Below are 19,382 nucleotides of genomic sequence, written 5' to 3' on the forward strand. Positions count from 1 at the left end.
ACTTACATCAACGATTCACCAATAACACAACTCTAAATTAATGCAAATGTTGCTTTGTGTCAGCTGGATGTGTGATGTACGTCAGTGTTGTCTTTACAGCTTCCTGCTTTGCTCAAGTGACCAAAAAAAATCTTGTAGGCACATCAACATTAGTTTATGTTGCAACTTGTGCACTCTGAGCCACGATACACTTTCCACCCACAAAAGTTGTAAATACCACATCAGTGGGTTGTTCAAATGGTCACGCTAAACACAACCTGATTTTACACGACCATTCATCAGATCTGTGGTGCTTGTTAGAAAAGACAAAGTTAGAAAGTGAGAAAGAGGGGAAGAGGATTGTCAAATTATCAACACAGCTTCTCTTTTAATCTTTAAGAAGGGTGAGGAGAAGCACATTAAGTGTGTGAAACAACAATACCAACAGGTTGAGTGTTTGCTAATGTCGAGTCTATATTACTTTAACATGGATTGAACAGATATGAGCCGTGAATGGCTGAATCGCATTATGTCAGAACAGAGTCAAGCCTCGCCGAATCTCACCAAACTGTTTAAAAGTCTATGTGAATAATATGCGTGGGCCCTCTGTGTTATGTAAATGAACCACCTCTCAAAGGTGTATTTACAGTCGGCACCGAAACCCCAGTCTCCCACGTTATAAATGTACCTTACTGAGTCGACTCAAAGGCACATTTTCACCCCCAAAAAGATAAACATGTTCCAAAGTTAAGCGGAGACACGATTGATTCAGACACACAGCGGCGCAGTGATGGAACATTTTATCACGGTTTGAGGAAGAAATCAACAAAGGTTTTCACACATAACAACAGGAACAGATGTTGCCTTTAGAGAGGAAAAGATTACACAGTTTTGTATTTTCACACTAAAAGATATATATATATTTAATATATTTAAAAAAAAACAACAACCAGAAGCTAAAAGTCAATTTCTCTGCTCTTTTCTTCTTTTATTGTGTTATTCCTCTCTTTCCTTCTTCGCTTCTGTAAATGGATATTTTAACTGTGGCAGAGAGAATCTGTTCTTGTGTTTGCATGTGTTTTGTGCGTGTTTGACCTCATCTATCAGAGCTCTGTGTTTCGGTGGGTTTGTCGCAGTAGATTAGCAGCTGCAGCAACTTTCCCACCCAGTCTTTTCCTGCATGTGCACTCATGCCTTATCTTTTTACAGGTAAGGTGATACAAAGCGGTGGACTGCTCAGTTTTTATGTTATAAGTACACACCTGAAAATGTTCCTTGTGAACTTCTACTTAATACTTCTTTGGTAAGATGAAAGACTGTGGTGATTTATGGGACTCAGCTGTGCAGGGGGGACAGTGGGGTTATTATTTATTAAAAACGGGGGCCCAGAACTCCATGACAAAGCACATAATTCAAATATAAGGATGGGAAAAATAAGTCTATCAAGAAGACTGAGCCAGTGTCTGTCTTATCCCACTTGAGCATCATAACTTTTATGTTTTATATATTTTCATCTGGTGATGACTGATGTTTTTGTAAAGTTTAAACTTAGGTTTATTTTTGGCTTCTAACTGGTTTTGAAGAGTTTGATATATTTGTAATGTAGAAATTAAGAAGCTCATGAATCAGTCAAAACGGCAAAAGAAAAGTCTTCTGTAGGTAAGATGAACAGATTGTTACTGGTATTAATGTTAACTGGTTTGGCTTTTTTTTAACGATATGCAGCATAACATCTGGTTTGTTAGCACTTTGTGACTCAAACTGATTTTTAGTGTCATTTTTTGGGGTCATTTTGTTGTCAGGTCAAAGACAAGATGTGTATTATGTAGTGGGAAAACCAAGCGATGACAGATGCCAGAAGTTGTCTTAACCTGTCTCCTGTGGTGAGAACAAAAGAAAAATCCAAATCTGAAAAATAACATTTAGAATACAAACTGAAAAATAATAAATCCACATTTCTCTGATGGCTTTGTCTGGGATGGGCCTTCAATCTGTTCTTTGTAAAAGACCCAAAGATCTGAGGGTTTCATGCTCTGAGACCTCCAGTGACATGGAAAGGCTCATGCTGCCTTCTAGTGGTCATAGAGAGAAAGTGCATCTATTTTAATGTTTAACTCTTGCTCAGGCTAAATATGGTTAAAATATTGCAGTAACAGAAAAATTCAATAAAGTACCATTCCTGATTAAAAGTAAGTGAGTAATATGGTATTATTAAATTTTAAGAAGCTAAGCACTGATCACATTAATCATTCAGGTTATGTATGAGTAGATATAGAGTAACATTAACGATGTTGACTGTTTAATAAAAATCTAAGTACATTTATTACAGTAATTTATTAAAATCCAGGCCACGTTCTCCATTAAACAATCAGACTATTATGAGTACCAACTTTATACAATATACACAGCTGAGAAACTGAAACATAAAGAGGTCAAAAACATTAACATATATACAATATTAGATTTCATATAATCCCAACTAGTGCTGTTAAAAGTGAGCAGTTTGGTCACAGCAAAAAAAAAAAAAAAAAATGTTACACACTTAACACCATGACACAGAAACACTACACAGTTAATTCAGCTACGAAATATGCTAAACATGTACAAATCCAGATCCAATATGGACCAGTTCTTGCATTTCCAAGGCTCATAAACGTCCAGTCAGTTAAGTCAAACCCCTGAGTCACATGACACAAACCAGATTCACACTTTTCCTCTAGACAACCATAAAAACTCAAACTTCCTCTATATTGTCAAGTACAACATGACTATACAGGAAAGAAAAACAGCAACAACAACAAAAAAAAAAAGACTAGAACGTGTGTAATAAGATGACGAATTCATAAAATTGTTTACAGTGTATATATAGTGTATATATGATGAAGAGGATCTAAGCTCAAAGGTGCACTTACTAATGATGCAGAGCTTTTAACTAATTTTCCATTTCACTCATTTCACTCTTGAGTGATTGTGGACTCTGAATGAAGGCTGTGAAATGAGGTGAAAGCTCTGAATGATTAGTAAGTACCTTTGAGCTTAGATTCTTTAATATCTATTATTCCCAAAGGCCAAGACTGAACATCCATCTAGGACCAGTGGTTCCTGACATTTGTGGTTTGTAATCTCTTAAAACGAAGCTCTGCCCACTTCTGACTCTTCATCATAGGCTGCATTAAGCCACAATCTCTCACAGGTTAAACAGATTATTCCCTCTTTCTCCTTTTTTAAAATATTTTTGAGGCCTGGAGAAGTGAAATCATGAAACTAATAATTATTTTTTTGAAAAAAGCTAAGAGAGCAGAAATATATTTTTCCTGTATTTCTGTTTAAAGGGACTATTTGTAAGTTTTCTTTGCCTAACTTTTTTTGCTTCTTCAGGGCAGTCTGAATGCTACAGTGAGCTGCTATCAGAAAGTGACAAGACGGGCCAGTGGGCCGAGGCTAGTTAGCATGCTAACTTCATTAGAGCAAAAGAAGTGATCGAACTACTGCTGGAAACAGCTCTTGACGAGGAAAGGAATGCTGAACTCACAACGTTTCCTCTAGACTGGTGAGTAAACAGCTGTTAATGTTAATGTTAATGTTGGCTCGTACCAATAGCATAACTTACAAGTAGCTCCTTTAACCACCTCATGACCTCTGAAGAGAGTCTCGACCACCAGGTTGTGAACCACTAGTGTAGAAAATCCCATTACAAAATATAATGACTATGTTTAAAAAGAACATGTCACCTTATCAAAGGGCAGCACCCTAAACAAACTCGTTATTGTACAAGAGTGTTGTATTTGCCCTGTGCAAAAGAAAATACACAGGAAAAGGCCATTTGTGCTGAAAAGAGAAATGCAGTTCAACATGTACAACAACAACAGGTCAGAAAGTGACCGTGAAGTTAGTCACAGAGCCACCAGTGACTTGTAGCTTGAACTAAAACGTGACCAGAGAGCAAGAAACAGCTGTCTGACCTGTGTGATGAGTCTTGTTCCCTATTAACTCTCATTAGCATCAGTGTTACTGTGTGCAAGCAACATTTCAATAAGTAGAACAAGGAAGGAGATATTTACAGACAGCGGGTGTGTGTGTTTGTTTGTGTGTGTGTGTGTGAGAGCATTAAGTAGACAGATTAAGACGAGCAGGGGATTAAAACTAACAACTGGAGCGCTGAACCCAATCACATCACGACTGAGTCATTAACCCCTCAACATCATCCATGCATATGTGTGTGTGTGTGTGTGTGTGTGTGTGCGCGCAGTAACGTCAGATCTTGAGTGATGCAGTCGACAGAGGGAAGGGCATTTTTCTAAAAGCGCTGAACACGACAGACTGACTGACGATCCATTTATTCACTGTGTCCCATGAATCACAGGCTGAGCACACCGACACTAAGACAACAAGATCAGCGAGGACATCAAAGAAGGAACCTTCCCTGCGTTTTGAGGAGCATCATCCCTCCTTCTTGGCCCCCCAGCTGAACAGTTTGGCCACCGGAGACTTTTTCTTTGGTTTGTCCTTCTTTATGTCTGAGAGAGAGGGAGACAGATAAAGAGAGAGGGCTGGTTTAAAGAAGAGAAACATTAAAAGTGAGGCCAATAAACAAATTTGAAAAGCTTTGTTTTTTGTGGTGATGTTGCAGTATATTATCAGCTCTTTGTACCAACAGCTATTTCACAAGTATGTTTGATCTCTTTTACTTATAAGGACTGTCATACTACGACATATCGTGGTCCAGGATGAAGACATTTCAGTCACTTAGCATCTACCCAGTAAAGAAATAATAATATTAAATTCCAGTCTGGGCGCTATAATGTAGCTATAGCAATTCACTTATTTATATAACTTCCAGGCAACAGCTCTCTTCCACCAAAGGACCTCTGGTTCTTGAACCAGTTCTGTTCAACACTCTTGGACCCTTGATGCTATCCAGCAAACCAGCCTGAGTTTCCATGAGCTTCGGTTCCAGTTGGGAAGCAACTTTTCAGGTTCCAAACCAATTTATTTTTTGTCCAAATGCTCCAGTCTGTTCAAAATTAGGTGCATGAACTGGAGCAGCATCTGCTCCATGTTGGGGTATTATTGCACTGCAGCTGAGAGCGAGGGAGTGATTTTGGACATAGTCAATGCGAGTATGGATCTCACTGGTAACCGTCTCTGTTAGAAATCATGATTTTTGTTTATGTTGTCTGCCTGTGTACCTGTGAGTTTGTATTAAGATTCTTTGTGCAGTAAATATAATGAATGTCCAAGTGACTGACATGTTGAGGTTAAAACTGTTCTGCTAAGATCAGGACCCGTCGTATGATGTTTCCAGATTAGAGGCGGCACATAATCAGCAGCATATTGGTATTATCTCCCTCTTTTCCCCTGATTTTCTATTAGTGGAAGATAAATTCTGAGCTGTCCTGTAAACTACAGTAATTAGTGTTCCCTTGCAGCATGAAAAGCAATAAGCTTTGAGTGTGTGGCACTATAATGAAATCACTTGAAATCAAACTCAGATATTTTCCAAGATGTGTAAGAACTATATAAAGAATAAATGACAGGCATTAAAGCTGCATCAGTCAATATTTTTATGTCACCAATGGGTCCAATGATTATGTGTAGTGTGAAAGGTTTTGCTCGTAGTAACAAATCAACTTAACTACTAACTAATCCAATTATCATGGATCTCTGAAGTTCCCCTCTCTCCAGAGTTGGTGGAGACCAAAACAGAGCAAAAAGGAGAGTGAATGTGGACTCACGTTTGTCAGGTGGCCAGAGATACAACTCCAAAGGAAAGCTAATGTTGCAGTGTGTCTGCTGGATATGAAGCTGAACAGGCAGGTAGTTTGCTAACATCTTGCTGGGGGACTGATTATTTCTTATGTCAAAAGTAAAGAGTATAAATCTCTGGAAACGTTTTGCTAAATATCTGATCTGATAGTTGTGTTGTGTCCAAACGTTGTGTTTAAAGTTTTTTAAGTTTTTTAATCAGTGACTTGACTTCATAAATCAGAGGCTCTGTTGCCATGGTTACATGCAGTTTGACGTACTTTGTGTTGACCACGGTATTAAGGAGCATATATGCTACCGTATGTGAACTGTATGTGATACAACATGCGTGTAAACTATCGTGTGACTGTACTCGGAGTGGGAATGAACTGTGAAACTTTAGCATTAACTTTATGAATACATTAAATTGAAATGGCTAGTCTTTAGCCCACGGTCGGCATTCGCGCGCTGTAACATAACGACCTTTCACTGAAGTTCAATAAATCTCCTCAATTTCAGCCCTGCTTTCCCGGTCATGAATTGCAAATGAAGCCGGCTTTAACTCTGTTCTATCAGAGGGTCAAATTAACCGGCTGCATTATCCATTTGTCTAATAGGAACGCTGCTGACAAAAAGAGGGGAGCATTTTGTTTGATGCTTTTTCCATTAGCAGTCATTAGATCAAATGAGATGAAAACATCGCCCAGTGGCACCCTTAAAAATGCAGCACAGGTTCACTCAAACACACACACTTCCATAAACCACAATGAGAATTCTATCTGCTTCAATTAGAGGCATCCATGATGGAAATCCTCAATTGGATAATTTATAAACCAACTAAGTTGCAGTGACACCAAGGTTGTGATAACTAATGAACAGAGCGGAGGGGGGTCAGACGGCCTGTGGAGGTGGTGGAGACACTCACTGAAATTCATCATCATCTTGTTTAGCTGCTCGTCCTCCTCTTCCTCCCTGAGAAGATGAAGCGAGACAGCACAAAAAGTGAACAAAGATTAACAACTCATACCAATGTACTGTACATTCAGTGCAGTCTAAGAGCTAAAGCTAAAACTAACCACTTTTTTGTTATCAACTGATCTGTTATTTATTATTTATCGTATGTCTTTAAAATGTCAGAATAAAGAAAGAAAAATGCAGCTCATTACTTCCCAAAGACAAGGTGACATCTTTAAACTGCTTGTTTTAGCGAACTAAAATCCAAAAATGTCCATTTTACAGTGATATGAAATATAATTACACACATTTTCAAAGCTGTTAATGGTAAATATTTAGCATTTTTGCTTGATACGTGACTTAAACTACTGTAAAACCTATTTAAACAACAGCTTTTCAATAACGATGAAATGGAAGTGCCGATGTTCAGCTAAAATTTTAAAGATTTTACAGTCACATCACCTGAAAAGTGTAGTAGCAGACACTAAAGCCCGTTTTTCCAATATCAGCATATAAAGTATTTGGAGTCAAAGCCTTTGCAGTCAACAGAAATAACCCACAGACATCAGTAGACATGATCAACTGTATTTAAGTCGTGACCAATTTGGTCTGTTTAGCTCTAAAAAAAAAAAAACATCTTGATTCTCAACACACTACTCCCTCATGATTTGTCCAAAAACACACCTGAGTCTGTCCTCATCCAGACCTTCTACAATCGCGTTTCTGTCATTGACGATCTCCACCAGTTTGTCCATCAGCTCCTGTTCTCTCTTTCGGTCCCAGGATGTTTTCAGATGTTCTGCACGCATATAAATAAAATAGATTTTAGTCTAAGATTGTTCTGTTTTGCTTTTTGTTTCGTTTTGACTGTGTTCTCGTCTTTTGAGCCCTCACCTGGTTTTTCCATCAGTCTCCTGAGCTCCTGCTCAACAGTGGGCTGCTGTTCCTCCAGGTCCTGGGTTTTTCCTCTACAAATAAAAACAGCATACAAATTGTTTATTGTATCTGTTACTATCACTTAGAATTATTTGTCTTCAGTCTGATTGTTTGATACATTTTGTTTTGCCTCAGTTGAGAAGCTCTTCAAATGCTACATTAAGTACATCAAGAATACACAGTAAAGATTATTTTCCCATATTAATTCTACAGGTTTTTCCCAATCTTGACCAAATTTGGCACACACCATATTTGGATGACTGCAAAAACATCTGTGATATTCCACAACCTTTTCATACAATTATTTGCTGTTACCTGCCATGATTCTGGAACACATAAAGCAAATGCAAATAGATTATTTTTTTTATTTTATTAGCCAAACCATGCCTTTATTTGAGAAGAGTAGAGATGGACAGGAAGAAGACAGGAGAGGAGAAAGAGAAGCACTTCCTGTTAACAACCTGGACGCCCCAACATGAGTCTGACTTGAATAAAATCCTTCCATAATCAGGTACTCTCCAATAATCAAAGATACTCTCTCTGTAAGTGTCTTTAACGATAATTTATCAGAGGGTTCGTTGTAGTGCATGTTTGCTTTTTAAAGGACAAGACTGACATTGCTCTATATTTTTCTTACTGTCAGAACCAACAATGTTAGACCTTCTCTGAATCCTCTCTGCCTTCCCCATCCTGTCTGTGTTAATCACCCCCAAAACAAATGGTTCCCACTGAAGACATAAATCTTTAAAACAAAGAGGTCACAGAACTTTTAATTAAAACAAATAAGGATAAATTGGTCACAACAGTATGGGATTGATTCATAATCAACTACAGTGTCCATGTTCATCGTAATGAAGGAATATGTCATCCTGTGAAACAACGTGGCTAACACATACAATACATATTAGACTGATCAATTTATTGTTGGTTTCAGTCTTTTCACTGAAATGGTTGACAGTAAGACAACTATGATATATCGCCAGGCTTATCCTTTAAGCAGCATCCTGCTTCTCACTTCTCTTCCACTGCAGTCAGTGGGGGGGCGATCTGTCCTGTTCCAGGACGCCCTGCTGGGGGACGGAGGAGGGAGGACACTGGGAATTCAAACTGTCAACCTTCTGGCCACAAGTCTGTTTCACTAATCGCTATAAAGTGGCATGCCCCTTTTCCACGTGTGTTCATGTGTGTGTGTGTGTGTGTGTGTGTGTGTGTGTGTGTGTGTACTCACATGTAGACCAGTTCAGACTCCCGGCGCATGGCCACCTGCTTGTTCCTGATCAAGTTGAACCACTCAACCATGAGCTCATCCATGAGAGAGTCATCTTCACCCTCTGACACACAAATGGACACACACACAGTTAATCCCAGATACACACCCAAAATCCTCTGAATCTGCCTTTTTTTTTTCCACACCACATTCAGGCTAAAGAGGAGGCTCATACAGTACGTCTGTGTTTATTATGTGTGTGTTCATCTCACCTTCCTCGCTGCTGCGGAGCCTCATCTCCAGCTCGACCCCTCTCTTCTCCAACTCATTCAAGTTGTCTTCAATCTCCTGAAGCTCCTTCATGATCTCCTCTTTGGGAATGTAGTCTGGCTTCATCTGTGGACGTATCACACACAAACACGTGCAGACAAAATTAAATGTAAGATGCGAACCAAATCATATGCCTTTATTTGAGAAATCAATTTAGTATGAATCCCCAAAACTGACAAAAGGCAGTAAAAGACTGTCAGATCAGTAAAAAAAAAACAACAAAAAAAAAACAAGTATTATATTCAAAAATAATGCTTAGTTAAATAATAAAAAATAAAGTGTAAAAGATAAAACCTTTGACCTCATTTAATTTAGCAGCTTTATTTTGGTTTTGCCACAAATTTAATCACTTAAAAGTTATGCTAGCTAGCAAATTTCGTTAGCATTAGCCAGCTTTCTAGCTAAAATTCTTTGGCTACTGTTTTAGTTAGTGTTACAGTGAAGCTAGAACAGTATGCAATACATTATATGGATGACTAACATGCATTGGCTCTAAATCCTCAAAAGGATTCTATTCTCTCTCTTCTATTCTATAAAATGTCAAAAGAAAATATAGATGAAAAGCTCCTCCTACAAACAACTTAGTAGGGTGTTATGATTTATATCGTCATTATTTCTTTACTAGTTTTACATTTTTGTGATATTAATGTTTGTTATTAATTTAACATATGCCCTGCATTGCCTGACGAATGTTTTCTTTACTCCAAACTTATTTTCCATCTGAGGCTCAGTACCTTTGTAATCTTAGACTCCTGATTTGGTGCCATTTTCAGTTTGTTCTCTCTGACCATTCAGAAATCCTGAAATAGAAAGATAAAATGCAACAAATAAATGTCAGAGTAAACACAGAAGAGGTTCCATGGGAGGTCAGGTTCATATTTGGGCAATCTCTAGGAAGATCTTTTGTGTTTTTGCCGCAATTCTTTAAACAAAAGTACAACACAGATGACCATGTTCTTACCCTTTGATGGTGATGGAGTGACAGAAATGCTGGGAACATTAGAGGAGAATGAGGAAGGCCCAATGGAGAGCTCTGAGGTCTGGGACTTTCCAGCTCCATTAGTGACTTTGGACGACTGTGGAGGACCAGCAGGTCTGTGGATGGATGGAGAAAGAGCAGAAAGAGAAAAAGAGAGTCAAAAATTTAATGTCTTCATTAGCAATTTATCTGCTGCTCTAATCAGTACCCTACAGTCCCTGGTTTTGATTCATGAGAGGGAGAGGAAAGGTCATCTGGGGAAAGGAACTCTGAGCACTGAGCATATGTTGCACCACGGAGGACTCTACTCAGTCTTGACACCATTTGGGGCTCACATGCATGTGGCGGAAGAGGAGAGACTGAAAGCCCTGACTACAAATGATGGCCGAGCCATTTGGAGGAGCAGCAGGTACAGGCTTCCTGTGGGAGGAATGGCTGGGGAGATGGATGAAAGACTGGATCAAAGGATGGATGGATGGACAGGACATCGGGGGAAAAAAATCCCTCATACAGTTAATGCTCGATGATGTTGATAAGCTGTGAGCTCGCCCACGTAGCCTACAGATCCTCCCTGTTGTTATGAAGTTAGGAACTGAGCCAGGAAGGGAAAAGAAGTAACCCAGAAACACAGAATATGGTGACAACACAGAACACAGAAGTCTTACTTTGTTTCTCTGGCGACAGGTTTGAGCCTGGACCTCCAGTCTGCAGGAGACTCGTTTTCTGATGCTGTTGAGAACAAAGAAATCAATTGAAACGTTTGTGTTTTTCACTTTCTGGTTCAGTTCCTTCATCACACCAGTGTCCAATGTTAGTTCCTATTTTTACAGTTACAGAGAGATGACATTTACAACAGCAAGGTCAAACAATATTAAAGGTACACATTAGCTGCAACCTGCAAACAACAGTAACTCTTGTGCATGGGGTGAAGAAGGAGGTGTCAATGGGGCACTGTTGAAGCCTCTAAATTAATGAGGATGAATTATGCTAACTGGATAAAGAGCCACAAGTCAGCCTCATAATTAATCTTTCCCATTTTTAAAAGAAAGAAAGCTTGGCAGCTTTTTGGTTTTCAATCACATGTCACAGTCTGCTTCATGTACAATTAAGTATTTACAGAAGAAGACTATCAGATGCAGGATATAGGTCTGGAAAAAAGTAAGTGGAACTTTATTACACATCTGAAAAACTGCTGACACTTGAAGGTAAGATTTTACTTTGTGCATTTCTATCTTAATGTTTGTATATAGAGCCCTGAAAGCTATTTTAATGTTGGCATCATCTCAGTGTTCAGTCTTTAGAACAAGCAGGTAGGTTTTGGGAAGTTAAGTGTACGTGGAAAGAGAGAAATCCTCTTTGGCACATTTGCTGTATGAACTTTCCTTGAAATAAACAGGTGCCATCATCTCATCAATCCATGTATTCAGTTTTCATCTGTCCATACTCTCAGAGAATTAGAGGAGTCACAGAAAGTAACGCACAAATCACTCGATGCATTACTGGTCCTGGATCTAGACAGTTTAAATTGTTTCGAGGCCTGCTTTGATGAGTTAAGTGTTTTATAAGGGATCATACCACCATGAGAGATCCTTGTACCTGTCCTGGTTAATATTCTCTAAATAAGAACTACCAAGACTTTCACATATTATACTACACCACCAATCAGGAAAGTCGGACATGGTTTTTTCCTATGTCAGTGGACCAACCTCACCTGGAACAAAAGACCATTATACCAGGCTACCCTATGGACAATTATGGAGACAGTGGAATTTAACCTGAGGTGTTGGATAGTGGACTGCCAGGCTTTGGGCCCCCTCTGTCTGGAGTTCTGGTTCTGCCTCCGCTCCTGCTGGCCGGGCTCGGAGCAGTGCTCGGGGTGTCCGGAGACTGCAGGTCAGCGAGGAGCGATGGGTCTGCTCTCAGCTTCACCCTCCCTCTGGTGCCCTCCATCTCCCTCTTAGGAGTCTCGACTTGAGCAGGTCTGATTAGAGGTGATGAAGTTTTATTAAATGCTGTCATTCACCAGAAGAGGTCAGGACAAAGCAGCACACAAACTTCATTACTCACTTGTCAGTTTTCTTCAGCGCTGCAGTCATCCATGACGGCTTACTGTTGTTGTTGTTATTCTCCTCAGTCAGTTTCTTGGAGATGAAAGCTGCTGCTGATGCTTTCGTCTTACTGCTCTCACTGTCTCCACCTGCACCAGCTGCTTTAACTTTGTCCCCACCCTTATCCAAGTTCACATTTGTTTCCTTTTTGCCAGAACCACCAATGTTTACGACCAAAGTCACAGCCTGACCCGCTGTGGCCTCCTGCACCTTACCACTCACATTCTTCCCTTTATTTACATCCACGTTGATGGTCGTAGTTTTCTTCTCTTCATTGTTAGTGTTGCTGTCTGACTGGAGGAACTTGAGTTTGGACTGCAGGGTCTTGGCTGCTGTGATTGAGGTACGAGGGGCAGCAACAGGCCTGGTCTCTGTAGATGTGGTTGTAATGGTAGTAGTGGTAGTAGTTCTTGTCCCTGAAGCTGCAGGTTTGGAGACAGAAGCTGTCTGACTTTCTTTAGCAGCAGAGGAAACACCTGAAGCAGGCCGAGAAGGAGACGAAGGAGAAAAAGTGGTGGAGAAGCTGGAAGGGGTACTGGGTTTCTCCACTAGCCATGTTGGTCCCAGTCTGGAGGGGGTGTGGTTGGGTGTAGTTGTGTTGGTTTTAGTGGACTCTGGCAGAGAAGTGAATTTAGAAACCGAGGTGTTTGAGGGTAAATCTCTGAGAGGTGCAGTTGTGTTTGTAGTTGATAGTGACCTGAAAGACAAAAAGCACGACAGATGTGATGGTTACAGTCGTGAATTGTTCAACATTAATTCCAATTCCTGCAAACTTCAGAAGGTGGGTCTACGCTCCACACCTAGCCAATCAGAGCTCCTGTCGGCGTCATTTAAGTCTGAATACACCCTCTTAATAATAATTATGAATCTATGAATTCTGGACAGTATGTAAAACTTGGATTTGTAACAGCTAGGAAGACCAACACAGAAGCTTCAGAAGTAATAGAAAGTTGGGCATATTCGGGATCTGAGCACTTCAGGAGCATGGCGTACAAAACAGCATCAGATTTCTTTTGGTCTAAAGGACAGAAGTACTTGAAAATCCCAGTAAACAGGAACAGAACAAGTACCTAAATAAACACTATACACTGAGACCAGACCCACTTATTTAGATGCACTTTTTATTCATCAGCTTATGTTCCATTATTAAATTTACCAATTCATTAACTGATTTTAATTAAAAACTGAACTAGTCTATAATAATTCTGGAGACACACTTCAGATTTCACAGGTTATCAAGAATAAGTTATGAGAATGACGCGAACCAATTTTTACGTCTTACTTTGCACAGTTCCTGTGATAGAGCTTCCCATCCACTAGATGTCGCTGCACCAAGTGAACATGCTTGTTACAGATCACACATTTGTTGCTCAGGGTGCCTGTCTGATGGGGTTTCTCAACCAGAGCATCCTGGAGGAGGGAGAGAGAGGGAGAGAGGGTGAGGGATGTTTTCCAGCAAGTGGAAAAGACAACGTTCTCTCATGACGAGTGCCCAGTTTATCACTAGACCTGCTGTAAACTGATCTGAGGCAATGTGGGGTTTTTGTTTGTTTTGTAACAGCAGTTTGGTACAGACACAACAAGAGATCTTTGTAGGTATTTAGGTCACCATGTGTTTGGCTCAATGAACTTCCACATTCATTCCACCTCATCAGTAAAGTGATTGCAAAGTGATTGTTAAAAAAAAGTTTGTTTTTTTTTAACATTTGTGGACACTCAAATTTGATTCACAGCTTGGTGATGCTTGTGTTAAGTATTCAGGCAGTATAAATTACCTGTGCAGCATGTCTGGTCTGTTTTGGGGAAGGAGAGGGCCGTTTGATGTTGGAGGACGGGGGAGGGCTGTTCTCTCGGGCAGGCTTAGATGAGGGGAACACCTTGGCCACAACCGGCTGGTTCTTCTTCCCAGACGGTTCATCTGTGGGGCCCTCAGCTGGACGCTTTATACCTGCCATACCACCGACTGTGTGCAAACAGGCAGATAACGACAGATCAGGTGAAGGAAGAGAGGGAGAGAGGGAGGGAGAGGAACACAGAGAGACAAAGATACTCACTCGGGGAGCGTCCGTGGAAGTAGTTGTAGTACTGTGAGACATAAGTCAGGATACTGAGACGGTCAGGAATCTTAAGAGCCACCATGTCCTCTGCATCCAACAGCGCTGGAATTCCCAGTTCTTCCTCTGCAACCTTGAACGCCTGCAAATAACATTGACTTTATCCAACAAAACAGAAGCAGCTCAGGGAGGATTTTTAGAATCTGCACCAACCGGCCAAAGATGGAAAAGCATCAATAAATCAAATAATGTCCTCAGAGACTTTCTTACATAATTCAGACAAGACCTTTTTCCGCCTGTTATTAATATTCACATGCATGTATGAGATTCTTACTGTCCCACAGACAGTTTTACAGTGATATCCTCAACAAAATCAAGATGTTTTGACAACTTAAGTGTCTTGATGTGTGATTTTTTTAAGAACTGTTCATGTTCATGTTTTTATAGATCTTTAAAAAAGGTCCTGCTTTGTCCCACACACTGTTGAAACACCTCATTTCTAATAAACTTCCTGTCAATGGCATGAAGGAATTCTGCACTTTCTTCTGTATGATCTAATGTGCCCACACACCTGTCCACCAGGTGTACGTTAGACAACAGTTAATTTTTATGTGGACATATTATTTCCTCTTCAAGATAAAGTTTTATGTTGCCTGTGTTTCGCTCTTGCATATCTTCAATAAAATCCCCGTAAGAGGCCAAATTCTGATTAAATCTACACCTCATGTGTTAAATGAGCAGAAAGTGAGAAAGGAATTTCCAAACTAGATTCACATTCAGTGATTCCATGGAAGCAGAAAAAAAACAACAAGCAGAGGCAGGCAAACGAGCACCAGAGGCATAACTTAATCAGTAATCAGAGGATCGGGGGAGTCATAAAAAACTATGTTTACTTTGCTGTGCCCTATGGTACTTTAATCTCTTACAGCTTTATGTTGTTTTCTTAACCAACCTGCTGTTGGAGCTCTGTTTCAATTACAATTAAGAACATTGTCAAACAATTTGTGCAGTTTTTAGCTGTTATTCTACCACGATTCAAAGAGCATGTGTTTGTGATGTTGAGCTTTTGTCAGTCCCAGCGCTCACAGTCCAATAATGAAACTCCAGGGAGAAAATTAAAGTGAAGAATGCAACAAAGCAGCCAAGATCAAAGTGCCCAGATTGAAACACTCTGAGTTTGGCAATGGCTTCTCTGCTCTCTTCTCCTTTTCAATTTTGAAAATTCCCTGTTACTCAACATCAAGTGGTGCTGATGTAATACCCGGAGCCAACACACACGCAGAAGCAATTAATGGGAGCCAGGTATTACTTTCGTTTTGGATTAAGCAATTCTGGGTTAATTTATTATTCATTTACTCTACGAAATGTCAGAAAATTTCCCATCATTATTTCTCACAGGATGGTGAGTTCAAATTACTTGTTTTTGACTGAACAAGGGCTGAAAACCAAGACATCACCTTTCACAAAACAATCTTAACTCAGGTTTCTTTTCTGGAGCTTTCAACTGCATCTCACAGTCTTCACTATCATCATCATTTATTATCACGTAACTGAAAGTCTACACTCAGGTCACGTGTGGACATCTGAGAAAACATCCTCCACTGAAGATGATAAAACAAATGTGTAAAAACAGATGCTGACATAAGACTACATACTACAATACATCCCAGGTCCATAATGAAGTTTAATGTTATAGGATATTTAGTTCACAACTCAAATTGAATCAGCACCTCTCTAAAACTGTGTCAACAAAAACTCAAAAGTATAACCTTCATGAAGGTAGGATTTACTGCAGGACTGATCAATATGACTGCTTTAGATTTTGCTACGTGTGCCTGAGAAAATGGCATTTCTGTTTTTTATTCAAGTGATACATATTGTTGTCGTTACAATAGGGAACACTGGATTATAATGGCAGAAACATCAAAAGTACAGCAAACAATATGATACCTAGCATCACATAGTAACAGTTGATGATCAGTTTTCTTTTCAGGTGACTATTGATGAGATAAAATGAGATGGAATGAATCACTTAATGCAAACAAGCCTAAGAGCTATGCTAATGGATCTGTGAGGTTGCATTTAGGCACAATGTAGCTTTGAGCTAAAAGCTAACATTTGAATGCCAACACTAGTTTAGCCAATTAGTATGCTAACATCTTTGATTTTATCACTGAAAACAAGATGAACAGAAATGTTTGTACCAAATTTCATGGTAATCCATCCAGTAACTGTTCAGATGTTTCACACAAAACCACAAATGTCAACCTGCTGGTGGTGCTGGAGGAAAAGTCAGGAGATCATTAAGTTATTAGGATTGGGGATCATGAATGTCTGCACTAAATTACATGGCAATCCATCCAACTGATGTTGATTTCAATCTTAACTAAAGTGGTGGACTGACCAGCTTTACCATCCATGAAGCCACACTGCTAACACGACTAAAAAGCACTTTAGTTTACTGGAAGAATCAGGTTTAACCCAAAACCTTGTGTTTATGGGGGAAACATGAGCCTGTCAATCAAACTACTTGTTTCACACAGCCAGGGTCAAAATGCAGAACATAAACATGTCTTACCAGTTTGTTGTTGTCATAGACATTTTCCTTCTTCAGTGAATCAAAATTGCTGCAACAGAGGACAAAAAAACATGAGTAACAAAACAGATGTGATCCAACTTCCCTTCCTCATTCATGTGTTTATAATCAGTCTAGACCAAAACATGTGTTATTTAGTCATGCATAGCCGCTTCACTTCAACATATATCATGACATTGACAGTGTCACTAATCAGTCACATGACCACTGGATCGCTGATTCCACACTGTAAAACTGAAACTAACAGAAAGCTCAGCCTGCATTCACTACAGTCATGGAAGTGTCCATTTGGATGAACTGGAACGAAGCCTTTCATCAAAGTTTAGCGTTTGTATATGTAAACATGAACCGTGCCCTCACGCTGGTCTGGCTGTGGGGAAAAGCTGGGGTGGAAACAACTGGAGCAGCTGTGTCCCTTCTTGAGATTAAAGCCCTATCTCAGTCTGCCATAATGAACCCTCTGGAACAAAACCACACATTTCTGTGAGAAACAGGACAAAGTTCAACTAAAGATGATGAGTCATGTCTTCGGAATATCTAACATGGACAAAGCTGTCGAGTACAAATAAAAACTATTATTTCCTGTTGGAAATTCCCTGATAGTTTTCAGAGTCAGGGGGGCTGTGAGAGAACAAAGGAGATAAAGAAGATACATTTCCAATATCTGATTGTTTAAGTCATTTATGAAACAAAAAGTCCAAACATTCTCTAGTTCTAGCTTCTCAAATGTGAGGATCTGCTGCTATTATCTGTTTTATATTAATGCTAACTAAGCATCTTTGAGTTTTGGACAAAACAGTATGAAGACAAGACCTTGAGCTCTGGGAACTTGAAATGGGTCTTTCTTTGCTACTTTCTGACATTTCGATGGGATAATATGAATAATTTCATTAAAAGAGATTAATTGATCATGACCAGTTACCATTAGTTGCAGCCCTTAACTGGATAACATCCTCTCCTTTCCTTGTTTGGCACATAACTAAATTCCAAAATACTGGATTGTGGCTCCAGACTGATGAGGATGTTCAACATGTGGACAAACTGGATGAGCTCCAATGAACAGCAGAGGTTTGTGCAACCCTGATTTACAACTTAAAAACATGCACACAAACAGAGCATTTTGGTGTCCTTGATGGTGAGAATATGTCACAAGTCTTCATAAGCACATTTCAAATCACTTGCAGATCTTTCAGGTCTGTGACAGCAGAGACCAAGGTCTTTCAATGAACAGCTCAGTGAGAGGTTTGAGGTTCTGAATGGTCTGTCTGTAACTGTCTATGTGTTTATTTTAGATTATTTTACCTGGAAAACCTGAGAGTCAAATGTTGCAGAGTTTGTGTCAAGTCCCAAGTCAAGTTTCAAGACCTTGTTCTTGTTTATGTCTGCATCTAGACTCAGTATCAGGTCTCACTCTACAGCTCTGCACATCGATACAGAGGTGAGTAAACACCTTGTCACATCAGACAGGTATGATTTACAGGAGAATCAAACTTGCAGACCTGCACCTCTACATGGTCAGTGGTCCTGTCTGCAGACCTGCTGGGAGCCTGCGTGGTTGCTCACTGAGCTCTGGGTCCACAGCGGAGCTCCTGGTCCTGCTTTTCTTTCCTGCAGACCCATGAAGCTGAAGTTCGCTCTCTATCATCAGACTACTGCTGAAACCTACCGTTAAGCCGCAAAACAAAACCAGCGGACTCCCTCTTCACTACAAAGCTCGTGCTGTAAACAGGATTTTAAATGAATGGTTGTGTTTAAAAATATCGGACACTATAAAACTTCACTGAGTTCCTGTTTGGCGTCCAGTCCTGTGGTTTCAGTACTTACATGAGATCTGGTCTGTGTTTGTGGATGAGGGCGCAGAAAGCCAGGCCGTCCCTGAACGACGTGGTCATGTTTGTGATGGACACATCTCGGTAGCCTTCGCACTGGATCCGGCACCACTGCTGTAGCGCCTTCACGGCCGCCATCCCGAAGCAGAGCCCGCACACAGACTGCAGCTGGAGCCGTGTGTGAGCACAGCAGCGCCGCTGGAACAACTCACCGAGCTCACTCCTCCTCCTCCTCCTCCTCCTCCAACAACAAACTTTAAAAACTTTCCACAGAAGCTTGGACACGCCGGATCCGGGAAATGACAGAAGGCAGGAGAGTGTGTGTGTTTGAGTGTGTGTGTGGGAATCACCTTCTCTCGTCTGAGAAAGTGGAAAGAAACAAGATGTGACACCTGTGAAAGGTCGATAGTGACGCTGCATGGGTGGAGTTCAGACCGCCTTTCTGTTGCATTTAACTCTTTGTGTGTGTGTGTGTGTGTGTGTGTGTGTGTGTGTGTGTGTGTGTCACACTGGCCTACATATGTAGAGCACACCACATGGCTGTAGACAAGATTTTAGAGCCCCCCCCTTCAGACACGTTTACAGCCACCAAAACCACAATATAAAACATACTCATAAGTAACTGCTAAATTATGTTTCCTGTTCATTTCATCTTCCTGTGCTGT

At 40.2% G+C, this 19,382-nt stretch overlaps 1 protein-coding gene across 1 annotated transcript; it reads right to left on the minus strand.

Moving 5' to 3' along the window:
• Positions 1-2,277: 2,277 nt before the first annotated feature.
• On the minus strand, positions 2,278-19,156 carry LOC108887220 (MICAL-like protein 2). The gene is given in 17 exon segments (XM_051070425.1): positions 2,278-4,496; positions 6,650-6,696; positions 7,363-7,477; positions 7,573-7,646; positions 8,843-8,945; positions 9,094-9,217; positions 9,886-9,897; positions 9,899-9,951; positions 10,113-10,246; positions 10,796-10,859; positions 11,906-12,111; positions 12,198-12,935; positions 13,521-13,648; positions 14,014-14,201; positions 14,293-14,434; positions 16,871-16,919; positions 18,713-19,156. Coding segments are annotated over 17 exon segments (2,397 nt in total). The 5' UTR covers positions 18,856-19,156; the 3' UTR covers positions 2,278-4,419.
• Between the last annotated feature and the right edge of the window lie 226 nt (positions 19,157-19,382).

The sequence above is a fragment of the Lates calcarifer genome, linkage group LG5 (genome assembly GCF_001640805.2).
Source record: "Lates calcarifer isolate ASB-BC8 linkage group LG5, TLL_Latcal_v3, whole genome shotgun sequence".
Classification (NCBI taxonomy): domain Eukaryota; kingdom Metazoa; phylum Chordata; class Actinopteri; family Centropomidae; genus Lates; species Lates calcarifer.